Source organism: Neolamprologus multifasciatus, chromosome 22, assembly GCF_963576455.1.
Source record: "Neolamprologus multifasciatus chromosome 22, fNeoMul1.2, whole genome shotgun sequence".
Taxonomy (NCBI): Eukaryota; Metazoa; Chordata; class Actinopteri; order Cichliformes; family Cichlidae; genus Neolamprologus; species Neolamprologus multifasciatus.
Genome location: NC_140459.1, coordinates 1,606,150 through 1,620,152, shown reverse-complemented (window position 1 = coordinate 1,620,152; position 14,003 = coordinate 1,606,150). Strand labels below are relative to the sequence as shown.

General features: G+C 42.4%; 1 protein-coding gene across 1 annotated transcript in view; it reads left to right on the top strand.

The window, feature by feature from the left end:
- LOC146492526 (uncharacterized) overlaps positions 1-10,710 on the top strand; it is a 29,907-nt gene extending 19,197 nt beyond the window's left edge. The window contains exon 7 of the mRNA XM_085149238.1: positions 10,333-10,710. Coding sequence (XP_085005364.1) covers positions 10,333-10,453 — 121 coding nt within the window. The 3' untranslated portion in view covers positions 10,454-10,710. The remainder of the gene's footprint in view (positions 1-10,332) is intronic.
- Positions 10,711-14,003: the final 3,293 nt, after the last annotated feature.

Sequence of the window (14,003 nt, the reverse complement as noted above, 5' to 3'; positions counted from 1 at the left end):
TGCGCTAGTTATGGTGTTCTTGATTACAAAAGCACCAAAAGTAAACCAGGAAACACTAACTAGAACACACAGCTAGAGGGATGAGGGACATCATGACAAGTGTTGGAGTGACTTTGTTAAAAATTGTCATTGTTGTGCTTCGAATTGTGAACCTTGTTTAAACTGCATGATTGAAGATATTCTTGTTTCTATTCTCCCCCCCCCTGCATGTAGGATGGTGGGGGAGGCTACAGCTATAGTGTTCAACTGCAGGCACATTCCATGTAAAGATTCTGGTTTGCTTATTTGCTCAGGAACGTCCACTTCCTGCCCTTTATGGGCTCACCTATGCTTGTATATGGTGGACCATTAAGGGGGTTAAGCCATATACAGGGTGGGGGGAGATGACCCTTTTATGAATAGGGATGTTGTTAAACGGTTGTAAACATATGTTGTGTTGCAGGAAGTCACGTATACAGAGACACACACATACAAACACATTCACAGTGTGTGTTCTCTGAATAAAAGGCTGCGAGGGGAGTTTGGAGTTTGGAGTTGGCTACAGGCGAGCTTGTGTCAGTTCTGGGAGGCAATCTCCTCTTGCAAGCAAACCGTACCAGTGGCTCTTGTGTTCTGTTTGCAGTCTCTCGTGGTCTGAATCCAGCAGGGTCATTTGTTTAGACCAAACAACAAGCAACACAAGGGAATGCAGACAATGAATACAAACAATAAGTGAACAGACCACAGGTGGGAACAAAGAGCAGAGTCTAATCGTCAGTTTTACTCACAGAGGGAGGATAGTAGGAGCGTCGTCTCCTTCGGCCTGAGGAAATAGGAGAGTTTGGAGCTGCTGATGCAACATCATTCCAGCTGAAGAGCCTGTGATGAGCCGGCCCGTAAAATCTCCGGCGAGCAAAATGGCATCATCCAGGTGGAGTCGGCAGCTGGTGATAGGTTGTTGCTCCACGTGAGAAGGAAATCTGCACTTTTTTTCTTCTTGGTGAAGGAAAAAGGGAAACCGGATAATTGAGCCTCTGATGGCCCCAGACAGGAAACTCTTTGAGGATCGAGGTGGAAGAGCTTATGAGGAGGCAGGCCAATGAGCGGACAGCGGAGAGACTGATCAACAACTGTGAGCAACCAGAGATGGGTGGATGATGCCCACTTTCAGCTGCAGAGCATCAGGTGCAGGCGGGGCAGCAGGTGGACGAACACGACGTCTTTGAGGACCCCTTAGAGTCCGGTGAGTACCACTGAAAATGTGCTCCTACCAGGGGTGAGCCAACGCTTCCACTTCAGCTTTTCCTCAAGAAAGGAAACGGCTACTTGCTGCCACTTGTAGGCCGGAGTCTGCTGCTTTATTTTAGTGCTCGAGATCTCCTGTCATGTACCGCTGTGTGAGGCAAGGCAGGATAGCAGATAAAATGTGGGAGTCGGAGACAGAAACTAAACTTAAAGAGAATTTATTACTGACTACAAAAACACCATAACTAGACCAAGAATTACTAAACAGACGAACACACAGCTGGAGGGAATGAAGGAGGCTGTGAGAAGAAACACAAGGGAACAGATCACAGGTGGGAACAAAGCTGAACGTAATCAAACTAACGAGACCAGGAAGCAAAACTAAACAAGATGCACACAGGATGAGAGACTGTCAGAGTAAAACAGGAAACAGCAGAAACACACACTGAGACACAGACTGACTGAACACAGGGAACAGAGGGAGTGAGAGAAAGACAGAGACACGACTGGGGAACAGGCCAATCAACATGGAGACAAGACTGACTTCACAGAGAGATACTAACACAGGAAGAGGGCGGGGACACAGAGGAGGGATGATAGCAGAAAACCTGAGGCTAGATAACAAACTAAGACCTGGGACACAAACAGAGACACAACAATCATAACCAAAACTTCACCTCAGAACATGAAATGAACCAGAATCAGACGTCAAACACAAACGCTGGCTCACAGACCAGGACCATGAGCCTCCACACAGAAAGACTCCACCCAAAACAGGAACTCTCTTTCTGAGAAGTGATGGTGCTCACCACTGCAGCACCACGCTGCCCTGTTAGTTTCTGTGCTGGTAAAAATAAAGATGAATAAATAGTTCACTCTGACATATTTCCTGTGTCACAAACACTTCTTCTCTCTGCTGCTTCTATGTACTTACAGTTTGTAGAAGGCAGCGTCTAACAAAGCCGTGTTATTATAAACATACTGCAGCTGCTGAGTTAAAGCTTATTATCTCTGTGATAGAAAATATTAAAAACAAAACTTCTTTCAGTGTTTTACATTCATGTAACTGAACTTCAGATCTTGTTGAATGTTGTTTTCGTTTGTACATAACTGACAGTTTGACGCCTCCTGACGTGTCAGAAGAACTGTGACCTGTCCTGTTTTACTTCCTCTTTGTTTTCTCTTCAAAGCTGTCGGACTTAAAGACACAGACAGACGGTGAAGCTGCTCAAAGATCTTTCAGCTCAAAATGTCTACAGAAATTCAAAGTGTTGAAGATTTCAGGGTGAAATACAGCAGAGGGTCCCAAGAGGATGGAGGAGTGAGAGAGCAAAGTGAGGTGGAGGTGTTAGATGATGGAGAGCAGCACCCTGACGTCGGCCTACAAGAAGCTGGTAAGTAGGAAATCATCAAAGTGACAAAACCAAAGAAAATGTTGATGATGAAAGTGTTGTTCAGTGTCTTTTAAAGCTCTGATATCCGATATTAAACCCGATTCTTTTGTCCCCATGATAGAACAGAGAAAACCGACTCTGTGTGTTAAAATATTGATATTTCTTTTATTCAATCATCTTCCGGAAGAGAGAGACCTCTGCACAGCTCAAACGCCAGTTGCAAGATCTCTAACATTAGAATCATAAACTGTGCTTCATATAGGTTTTATTTTGGTACTTTACACATCACACAGTCTCAAACATTGCTTATATGGCAAGTTCCTCATTTCAGTGTCTTAAATATTAATATGGCTGTGCACTAAAGCTTCCTGTTTTTCACTTAGTTTGTGAGTTAAAAGTGGCCTTGCTCTACAAGCCTTTATTAAAGTACATAAAACAATATAATGAGCAGATACACATTAAAGATATTTCTCTTAACACCGACCACTTTAAGACATGTTAGTGTTCGTGTCACATGTCCCCAGAATATGTTTCCAGTTTCAGTCCAAACTGGCACACAGATCATTTGTTGCACTGGGCCTGTTTACTCCCAGTTAGGAGCTCCGTTTCTAACCGTCTGACTGTTTCAGTGTCTGTGGCTTCAAGTCAAACTGGTTCAGCTGCTGCTCTGCTTTCAGGAAGAGGTCTGTGAGTGACAGAGAGAAGCAGCCAATAGGAGCAGCACAGCTCTTTCTGCTTCCTCTCCAAGTGATAACATGACTGTAAATACAGTCAGATTGTCCACACAGTCATTGTTTTAAACATATGTGAATGTCGAGTTTGTCCGACAATGTTGTGCTTACAAAAATGCGTCTTTCAGAGGTGCAGAGCAGCAGCTTGGTATGCAGCTCCAGTGTGTTAGCAGCTTCCCCCTGTAGTTAATGCAGCACGTTTAAATCAGTAGGTCATAGTTGTTCTGTGGTCTGACAACAGGAACAGAAAGATGCAGATTCATTGTGAATTCAGCTGCATCAAAATGCAGTATGAGTGAGTGTAGAGAGGAGAGAAGCAAACTGATGGAAACAGCTCGCAGAAAGCTGAGTGTAACTGAAGCACAAACACAGAGTAACACACACCCAGCACCACTCTGTTTGTTATAAATCAGCTTTAAAGTTTCCACAGTTCATGGTTGTTCCTCAGCATTACACTTTCCTCACAGCTCTGACCCGAGTGCAGATGATCATCATAGAAACTAATGTTCTGGGACTGTCCTCCATATTTGTCCCTCAGGTTTCTACACTTCTTCTCTTGGCTCTCGGCGAAGGCGGTCGCACTTTTTCTCCTCTCCTCCTTCCCCTTATCTTCCCTGCTTAGCCACTTGTGTCCTTGTCTTGTCTCGTGTATATTACTTTCCCTCGAACAGTCTCTCACTGTCGTTCTCTAAAACCTAAAGAGAATTATGTATTTGATCAACTGGTCTTTGAATGCTATTGACACCCTTTTCTCAATGAGAAGTCTGGGCTCGGGTGAGCCCGAGTGTCCTGGAGGGACTTTCCCTGCCGGATACACGATGGACGGGTGGCAGAACTGGAGGGTCATGTGCCTGGCAGGACTGTCGATCGAGGATGCTGAAGATATCTACCTATTCGGAACCATGATAACAGGGTTCTTGCTGATCGGAGCTGGCATGGCCCTGGCTTATCGGAGAAATAAGAGAGCGGAACCGGCTGTTCAAACCCCCCCAAAGCTGCCCGCTGGAATCGAAGCGATGGGACGAGGCGCGACCTCTCATAACGAACGCAGCATGGTTAACACCTTGGAGAAGCTTACAGCTGCCGTGAAGACTCAATACAACACCATTGAGCGTATGGTGGGATACATCAGAGAGAGGCCTGCTCAAAATGACAACCTTGAGCGAAAGTTGGATCACATCGTGGAACGGCTCACTGCAGTTGTGAGGTCTCAGAATCAAAAGAATGATAACACCACGGAACAGAAGTTTGATACCATCATGGGGAGGCTCGCGGCTCTCCAACGGGAGATGGAGAGACCAGCGTCAGAGTGTTAATGAACAGCTTGAAATTCTCCTGAGCTGCTCGCATAAAAGAAAAATCAACAACTTCAACTTCAACATGCGGACACCACCACGGCGCCAACTGCGGGCCCAAGGCTGGAGCCGAACAAACACTCCCTGATAACGACTGTGTGATGACTATTCTTCCCATCCCATGCAAGGCCACCTGGATTGGCTGGAGGACTGTTTACTTAGCCTGATAGGGCGAAGGACACTGTCTCAGCTGAACTATGGACACGCACACATACATATACACTGATAAGCATATTATAAGCTTGTACTTTTCCCATTGTTGTGTACTTTTTCAGTGTTTTCTCTGTAACGCTGCCGATCTCCGACTGTATTCCCATGTGATGTCTTTGTTGTGTGTGTAAGTCGGGGGGGGGGGGGGGGGGGGGGGGGGGGTCCTATTCCTCTGCGGGGCAACCTGCATATGGCCAATAAAGCATTCATTCATTCATTCATTCATTCATTCATTCATTCATTCATTCATTCATTCTACGTTCCCTCACGTCCATCAGGATAGTTTTGGTCATGTAGTCCTTATATTGAGAGGAGGATTGTTTTTCTCTCACTGATCTATTCAAAAGCTGCGACAAAGAAGTGGCCAGAAATGCATCGAGCGATCACAACAGCTGGAATGGACTAATATTACTTTGTCCTTGTTTGAGTTCCTGAAACTTTTTAACAAACTCGACTAATTTGTTTGGTAAATCTGATTTACTTCATTTCTCCTGGGATCATTCCTACAGTCAGGATTAATAAAAAGCTCCAAAGTCTCTCATTAGTGCTTCATAAACTGACTTTTTGTTTTATCTTTGTAGATCTTCACACCGAGAAGAAGCTTCCAGCTGTGAGAAGAAGCTGGTTCAGAGCTTTTGAAGTGAACCTGGGAGTGCTGTATCTGCTGATTGTGGTGGGAATCATGACACGCTGTGAGCAATTTGATTCCAATATGTTAGATGTTTGATTTTAAACATTTGAAGTGAAATGATTTGATGCTGCAGACCTGATTGTGTTTATTTCCTGTTCCCACACTGCAGTGTTTCTGCTACTTCACTGGAAAATACACAAACAGCAAACTTGTTACTGTAATGTTATTGTAGGGTCTACCTCACAACATAAAGCACCTTGAGGCTGTTGCTGTGATTTGGAGAAGTAAAACTGAATTGAATGATTAAGACAACGTGTGTCCTCCAGTTGGACAAACCTCAAACACCTCATCTAAGTAGCACACCGGTGTAATCCTAGTCAGGAGCTTTCAGTGTGGAGGAGCTCCAGCTCCTTCGGCCCTGCCCAGAAATTCTGTCTATTTGGCAAATCTGATTTATCTATTTATTTGCCAGTGATGCGAACCGAGGTCTGATCCTGGTTGTACAGGCAGCAGATAGCCGACTGCTACATCAGGTGGGACTGATACATCAGACTCCTTAATCACCCCACACAGGCCCAGCCAAGGACGTGGTTAAGTGTCTTCTCTCCACAAAACACTTGCAGACTATATGGGTAAAGTCCTACACATCCTTGAGAGCATGAAGAGTCCAGTGTTGCATGGAAACCACATTGTTGCTCTGAATTTGAGATTTCACAATTGGATGGACTGTCTCCTTCAATATTCTGACATAAACCTTCTTAGGGAGGCTGAGGAGTGTGATCTCCTGAAGTTTGAACCCACCAGCCCAGATTTACAAATCCAGAGGCCGAGTACCCGACTCTCATGTGATGTTGCAGAGGTGTGTTAACCAGGACGGCCCAACAACAAAGTATGAATGAAATGCATCAGTTTTTCTGCACAAAATGTAGAAATGAAAGGAAAAGTTAGTGAATGACATAAAAAGGGAAGAAGTGAAATATAAATTGTTGTTCATTTAAAGAGTGACTGAGACGTGGTTCAAACTTTCCACATCGACTGGATGAACCTCAACAGTTCAACAGTTTGTTTCTCTATAAGGCAACAGCAAGAAAACAAACTGTAACTGAGAAAATAACACTTCCTGGGTCGAACCAACTGTGACACTGAGGTGTGACTGTGTTTGTGCTTTTATGTGTGAACGTTCAACGTCTTTAGAAAAAGGAGAGTTTATACATTTTCTGCTTTATGCAAACTCAGTTTGATATTTTCTCAAAAACTCAACAAAGTACACATATTGTACAACACAGAGTTTTATCTGTAGTTAAGAGAAACAATAAATGCAGTTAAGAAATTTTTATGCAAACCCTTTTATGACGTTAAGCTGATACAACCACAACCACACTTCTGTTGCCCACAGACTGAGAGGAAATAACCACAAACCAACATCCACACTGCTTTCTAACAGGACCACAGACTCAGAATCCTCCTTCAGTCCTGAAGGGCTCTTTCAGATGTGCTACACTGGGTCTAAGAGTTCTGTGCCTCCTGATGTTAGCTGGGATCATCATCCTGTCCATATGCTGTAAGATAAGATACAACCTCTGAACTTCTCCTGCAAATGAATGTATGACTGATACTGAATCCCAGCAGCCAACAAACATGCAGCTTCACAACCAGAACGTGTCCTTCTGCCACAGCAAATACAGGAAGTACATGAAGCCAACACAGAAGCAGCAAAAACTGCAGTTCCTTTAATGACCACTGGAGGCTGATGCTGAAAGCGAGTCAGTCCCCACAGACTCCCATGTTAAAATGAGCACCTTTGCTGCCTTAAAAACATGTTTCCATTCAGGACCAAATGAGTTTTGGTCTCTAAGGATAGTTTCCTCTTCATAAAAACTGCACGGTGGCATTTTAAATGGAATTCTCTGATCAATAATATGAGCTGCTGTGTGGTACAGCCTGACCAACACGTTGGTTTTGCTGACTGAGCTTCTAGTATTTCATGAGTCTGTTACTTAGCACTGATTAGCAGGTGTGTGTCTGTGTGCATGATTCCTGGCTCATATCTTGTGTGTGTTGTGGAGGTGGAGTGAATGTTCTTGTTGTTCCTTCAAACTCTTCACTCAACACGGTGATTCTGTGATTATATCAACAAAGCAGACAGGCAGCAGCATCTGCTGCAGACTGATGCAGGTGCAGTCACACTATGTTAGACAGTGGCCGTCTGTCATTGTGCGACTAGTTAGTTCACTTTGTGTATTAAACAGCTAGCTAACAAGCTAATGTTAGCTCCATTCATCTCATAGGAAAATGAAAAACTTTATTTAAATCATTTTAAATTTTAAATCTTCGGTTTTGTTGCATTTCTAACCAGATATTTTGGTGAGTTTGGAAAACGAGCAGCTGAAGGACGAGATGGAAGGTAAGAAACTATTAAAAACTGTCAGAGTTGGAGACGGATTTGAAAGGTAACTGATTTTACATTTTGAATCAGCTTCTTGTGTTAAGATAAAAAAAAAAAAAACCAAATTACAGCAGCTGACCTCCCAAACTAACATAAACAGGAGAAACTGTTCACAGTCAAAGGCAGCTCAGCCCTACAAACTCCTTCGAAGTGAAACAGGAAACACACAGTGAGAGCTGCACTTCCACAGGAAGTACCTGATCACATGGAAACAACTGTGATATGAGGAAGTGTTGATTCCCAGTGTTGTCTGTTCTTTCAAAGCATATAGATAACATCTCTGACTACAGGTGTAGAAATGCTGTTTGATTCTTCACCTTCTTCCTCCACACTGAAGCACAATTATTCTGAATCTTGTCAGTGGTTTTTGTTCACAGTTGATACGTATTTAGCTCATCAGATTTCCTGTAGTTCTAACACCTCCACCCACAGGACATGTTAAAGAACAATGGCTGCAAGTTTCTGACTCTTATTGATATTTGACAAAGCAGAGGAAGAAGATTATTTCTGTTCAATGTTTCACTCATTTTATTTAATTTAATTTAATTTAATTTAATTTAATTTAATTTAATTTAATTTAATTTAATTTAATTTAATTTAATTTAATTTCTTACAAAAATATTAGATGCTTTGAACAAGAATCAAATGCAGGATGAACTTCATTTCAATTGAATCCTGGATTCTAAAATCACACGTAACTATTGTCAGAATATTTTAACTTAATTTTAATCTGTTTTTCTCTAAAGACACAAAAACCAACCTGACTCAGTTACAGAGCAGTTATGATGAACTGAGTAAAAACCACAGTCAGCTACAGGAAGAAGTGAAGAAGCTGAAGGAGAAGATAGAAGGTAATAAAGTTTGAATAACTAATAGAAAACATCAGTGTTACACAGTGATAACCTGATTGTGTCTTTGTTTTGAATCCTAAATGTTTGATGCTGTGTAACAGTTTCTCTGTATAAATGTAAGTTTCAGTTAATTATGAATAAGAGAGAAAACCCGAGTTTAAATGAAGTATTTACAGGGAAAATGACAGGGACCAAAGATTAATGTGATACAACATGACACAAAGTCTGACTTTAAAACATGTGTTTGACTTTAAGGGAAGTGTGATGAAGGATGGACGAGATTTGGATGCAGCTGTTACTTTATATCCACTGACTGGAAAACTTGGTCTGACAGCAGGAGAGACTGTCAGGATGAAGGAGCTGATCTGGTGATGATAAACAGCGAAGAGGAACTGGTGGGTGTGTTTGTTCATGTCTGTGTGATCTTTGATGGAGCTGACAGTCATCTGTTACTTGTGTTTTTGACCTGCTGTCAGTCTGTGACCTGCTTCCTGTTTCCACTCTGATGGATTTCTCTCTGATTTCTGCACAATGGAAGAAAAGTTTCATCACATTTATTCTTCCTTCAGACATATTCACAAGATGATGTCACCACAACAGAAGTGCTGAATTATGACTGGAGACAATATTTGTGTCTCTTCTCAAACAGGAATTTGTCAATCAACTGAGCATGAGAGGATTGTTCTGGATTGGTCTGAGATCCAAAGAGACATCAGGAAGATATGAATGGGAATGGGTGGACGGATCAGCGCTGACAGGAATGTGAGACATTAGTTTGTTTCTATTCCAGAGTTATTATTTAGAAGTGAAACATTGATGTTTTGGAAGATAGATCAGCAATACATGAGTTGAGCTATTTTCCAACAGCCCCACAAACTGAATGTAAAGAAAAGCAGAAATCCTCCTTTGAATGAACAGCTGTGCTTGAACTCTCTTCATCTGCAGTCTGTGATGACGTTCAGTTACAACAAGTCAGTTTGAAGAAATCAGGATTGAAACATGTTCAAAGCAGCGACCGACACATTTCACTTTGTTCAATTTGTCTTCATGTTTTTTGTGCTGTAATGTTTCTTTTCTCACAGAACAAAAACTGTTTCAGAGAATTCCTGTCTCTTCTTCTTTGGTGTTTGTAAAACTTCAGAACATATGAAGGAAGAAGCTTCAGTAAATATGACCTGATAGACACACATTTCAAAGTGATGTCTGTAAACAGCTGACAAAACAGTTTCAAACAGCAGAAAGTCAGCTCTGACTTCTTTTTATTCTCCATTTTTACAGCAGGAAGATTTCATATTCATCAAAGCTTGAAAGCTGTTTTAGTGTGCATGATGATTCTCAGAGAAAAGTCTAAAGGAGGGAAAGTGGGCGAGAAACCTGGGAAAGAAATACAGGAAATATTGGAAATATTCCAAAGAGACTCATATTTATATGAATGTGACAATAGTTATGAGTTTAGTCCAGCTTCATATCAGATTTGATCTCTCTGACAGGTTCTGGGAAGAAGGATTGTCAAATCCTTATTCTGGTTACTGTGGAGCCTGCTGTGACGATGATGGGAGATGGATGCAGTACAGTTCTTCTACCCTAATGACCTTCATCTGTGAGAAATGAGTTTGGTGCTTTGATGTAAATGTTTGAATAATCCAACCAAAGACACCTCACTATGAAATGTCCTGCATGAGCCTCAGACTCAGCTTACAGTCTTTACTTGTTCATTCTGCATCATATATTGATTACATATATTGTCCCTCTGTGCTCTGTGCTGTACAGTAAGGTTGGAAGTCATCCACACAAAACCTTGAAGTACTTCATTACTCTGTAGTTCCAGCAAATTGTTCTAATAAAAGTCAAAGTGCAGCTTGTCTTTACTTTGGTTTACTTGGTTTATTCATCAGTCTGTTGGTCCTAAAACTTCAGTAAACGTCTTCTTCAGTTTCTCTCAAACAGCTGAAAGTAGCTGCTTCTTACTTTTAGCTACAAATCAGGAACCAAGAGACTGAAACCAGCACAAATTCAGTTTGTCAAACTTACAACGTGTGAATAAGTGAAGATGAATCCGTTTAAAACAGCTTTCCTTCTTCTTCTTCACTTACATCAAAACACAACTTTACCTTCCTGCTTAGTTTGCAGCGAGCTGCCTGCACAGCGTTAACACACTGAAGGTCAAAGTTCATTTCAGCATGACAGAAAGGAAAAGTCCAGAAACAACAACCCTCACAGTGGACACGGTTAAAGTCTGTTGATTTAAAAAAAAAAATTTAGGGGGCCTAGAACTGAGCCCTGTGGGACACCCCACAAGAAAATAGCAGAGGACAACACATGGTCACAGAGACAGACACAAAAAGTTCACGGAGTCAAGTTCTTCTCTTTCAAGGCTCTATTTTTCACCAGAGCTACAGTATCCAGAGTCGTACGTAGTGAAGAGTCAAAGTTATTAACAAGATAATCGACCTCTGTTGGAGTAGCGTTCAGATAGCTGCTCTGCTCTATGAGCATTGACGATGATAACAGTGGGTGGATTATATTCTTAAACTTAATTACAGCACTTTCACAAAGACATCTACTGTGATAAAGTCTGCTCTCGACTAGGGATGGGTACTGGTAATAAACCAACATAAACGGTAGTAACCAGACCGAAAAGCAGCGCACATTTCGCTTTTTTTTCCCTGAGATGTCATACACTTCAGATTCTAGCCAATCATTTTACCTTTCCAAGGATAGTAGGTGGGCCCAGGTACGTACGTTCTTTTAGAGCACATTATTACATTAATGCATGTAAGGTGAACTAGCAAACATCATCATAGCTACATGCGGCTGTCTTCACCGGCACCGTTTCAAAAGTACCGGTTTGGCACCGGTATCGGATAAAACCTAAACGATACCCATCCCTACTCTCCACTGCTGTGTAATCAATGATTGTAAATGTAAATGTTATCAGGAAATGATCAGACAGGAGACGGTTTTCAGGAAACACTGGTAAATGTTCAGTTTCTATGCCATATGTTAAAACAAGATCTAGAGTGTGATTAAAGTGGTGGGTGGGTTCTTTTACATTTTGAGAGAAGCCAATTGAGTCTAATAACAGATTAAATGCCATGTTGAGGCTGTCATTTTTAGCATCTACATGGATGTTAAAATCACTCACAATAATTATTTTATCTGAGTTGAGAACTAAATGAGATATAAAGTCTGAGAAATCAGACAGAAACTGTGTGTAAGGCCCAGGTGGACGATAGATGATAACAAGACTGGTTTCTGAGTTTCACAGCTGGGGTGGACGAGGCTAAGCATCAGGCTTTCAAATGAATTAAAAGTCTGTCTGGGTCTTTGGTTGATTAATAGACTGGTGTGAAAAATTGCTGCCACACCTCCCCCTCGACCTGTGCTTCGAGATTTCTGGTAGTTAGAATGACTCGGGGGTGTTGATTCATTTAAACTAACATAATCATCCTGCTGCAACCAGGTTTCTGTAAGGCAGAGTAAATCAATTTGTTGATCAATTATTAAGTCATGTACTAACAGAGACTTGGAGGAGAGAGACCTAATATTTAATAATCCACATTTCACTGTTTTACTCTTTGGTTCAGATGTGGATACTGTATTGTTCTTTCTTTGTAAATGTTTAAGTTGTTTGTTGCTGGATTTTTGTTTGTTTTTTGTCTTCTTGGGAGCTGACACAGTCTCTGTGGAGATGGGTTTTTGGGGGGGTAGCAGGAGGAGAGAAGCTGCAGAGAGGCGTGTAAGACTGCAACTCTGATTCCTGGTCCCAACTCTGGATAGTCATATTTTGGGGGGTTTAATAAATTTGTCCATATTTCTAGAAATGAGAGCTGCTCCATCCAAAGTGGGATGGATGCCATCTCTCCTAACAAGACCAGGTTTCCTCCAGAAGGTTTGCCAATTATCTATGAAGCCCACATCGTTTCTGGGACACCACTCAGACAGCCAGCAATTTAAGGAGAACATGCGGCTAAACATGTCACTCCTGGTCTGATTGGGGAGGGGACCAGAGAAAACTACAGAGTCCGACATTGTTTTGCAAAGTTGCACACCGATTCAATATTGATTTTAGTGACCTCCGATTGGCGTTACCGGGTGTCATTACTGCCGATGTGAATTATGATTTTACTGAATTTACGTTTACCCTTAGCCAGCAGTTTTAAATTTCCTTCAATGTCGCCTGCTCTGGCCCCTGGAAGACAATTGACTATGGTTGCCGGTGTCTCTAGCTTCACATGTCTGAGAACAGAATCACCAATTACCAGAGTTTGACCCCCTGCGGGTGTGTCACCGAGTGGGGAAAAACGGTTAGACAAATGAACGGGTTGGTGGTGTACCTGGGGCTTCTGTTTAGGAATACGCTTCCTCCTCACCGTCACCCAGCCGCCCTCTTTCCCCAGCTGCTTGGGGTCTGCCGGAGAACAGCTAGCGGGGCCTAAGCTATCTTCGGCCGCACCAGCTACAGGGGCCTGGCTAGCTACGGGTGAATGAAGGGTGCGAAGCCAAGTCTCAAATTCAGTAATCCTGGCCTCCAGAGCTGCAAATATGCTACATTTGTTACAGATATCATTACTGCTAAAGGAGGCCGAGGAGTAACTAAACATCTGACACAATGAGCAGGAAAGTGCAGGAGGGACAGGTGAAGCTAGCGAAACAGTACAGAGACAGTGAGTGAATACTTTGGCTATAAATTAGGTAGTGAGTACACAGAAAGTGTGCTTCGCATGAAGCACGTGAAGATTATACGAGTGCTAAATAAAATCAAAGACTCGGCGGTCCTGTTGCTCTTTTTTCACCTTTTTAGCAGGAGTGGGCTGGGTGGAAGTTTGCCCACAGCGGTCAGTGGAAGGATCCGGCAGTGTCTCTGTGAGTTTCACATTACGTGGTAGCGCACTCGGTGCTTGCTCGGAGGTTTAGGGGTTTTTTTCGCTGTAAAAAGAAGTTTTCTTCCCACGCACAACGGACACTAATGTTTTTGTCACTTTTTATGGAATCAAACTTAAAGTAAGGTCAGTACTTCCACGCTTTAAACGCTGCTGCTCATACTCTCTCCCGCACTCGATATATGATCCATTGTTGATCTGTACATGTTTGTTACCGCGAACGTTGCGCGCTCCTACGTCATTGTCATGAGACACTCTTGCAAACAAAATCCCGGTTC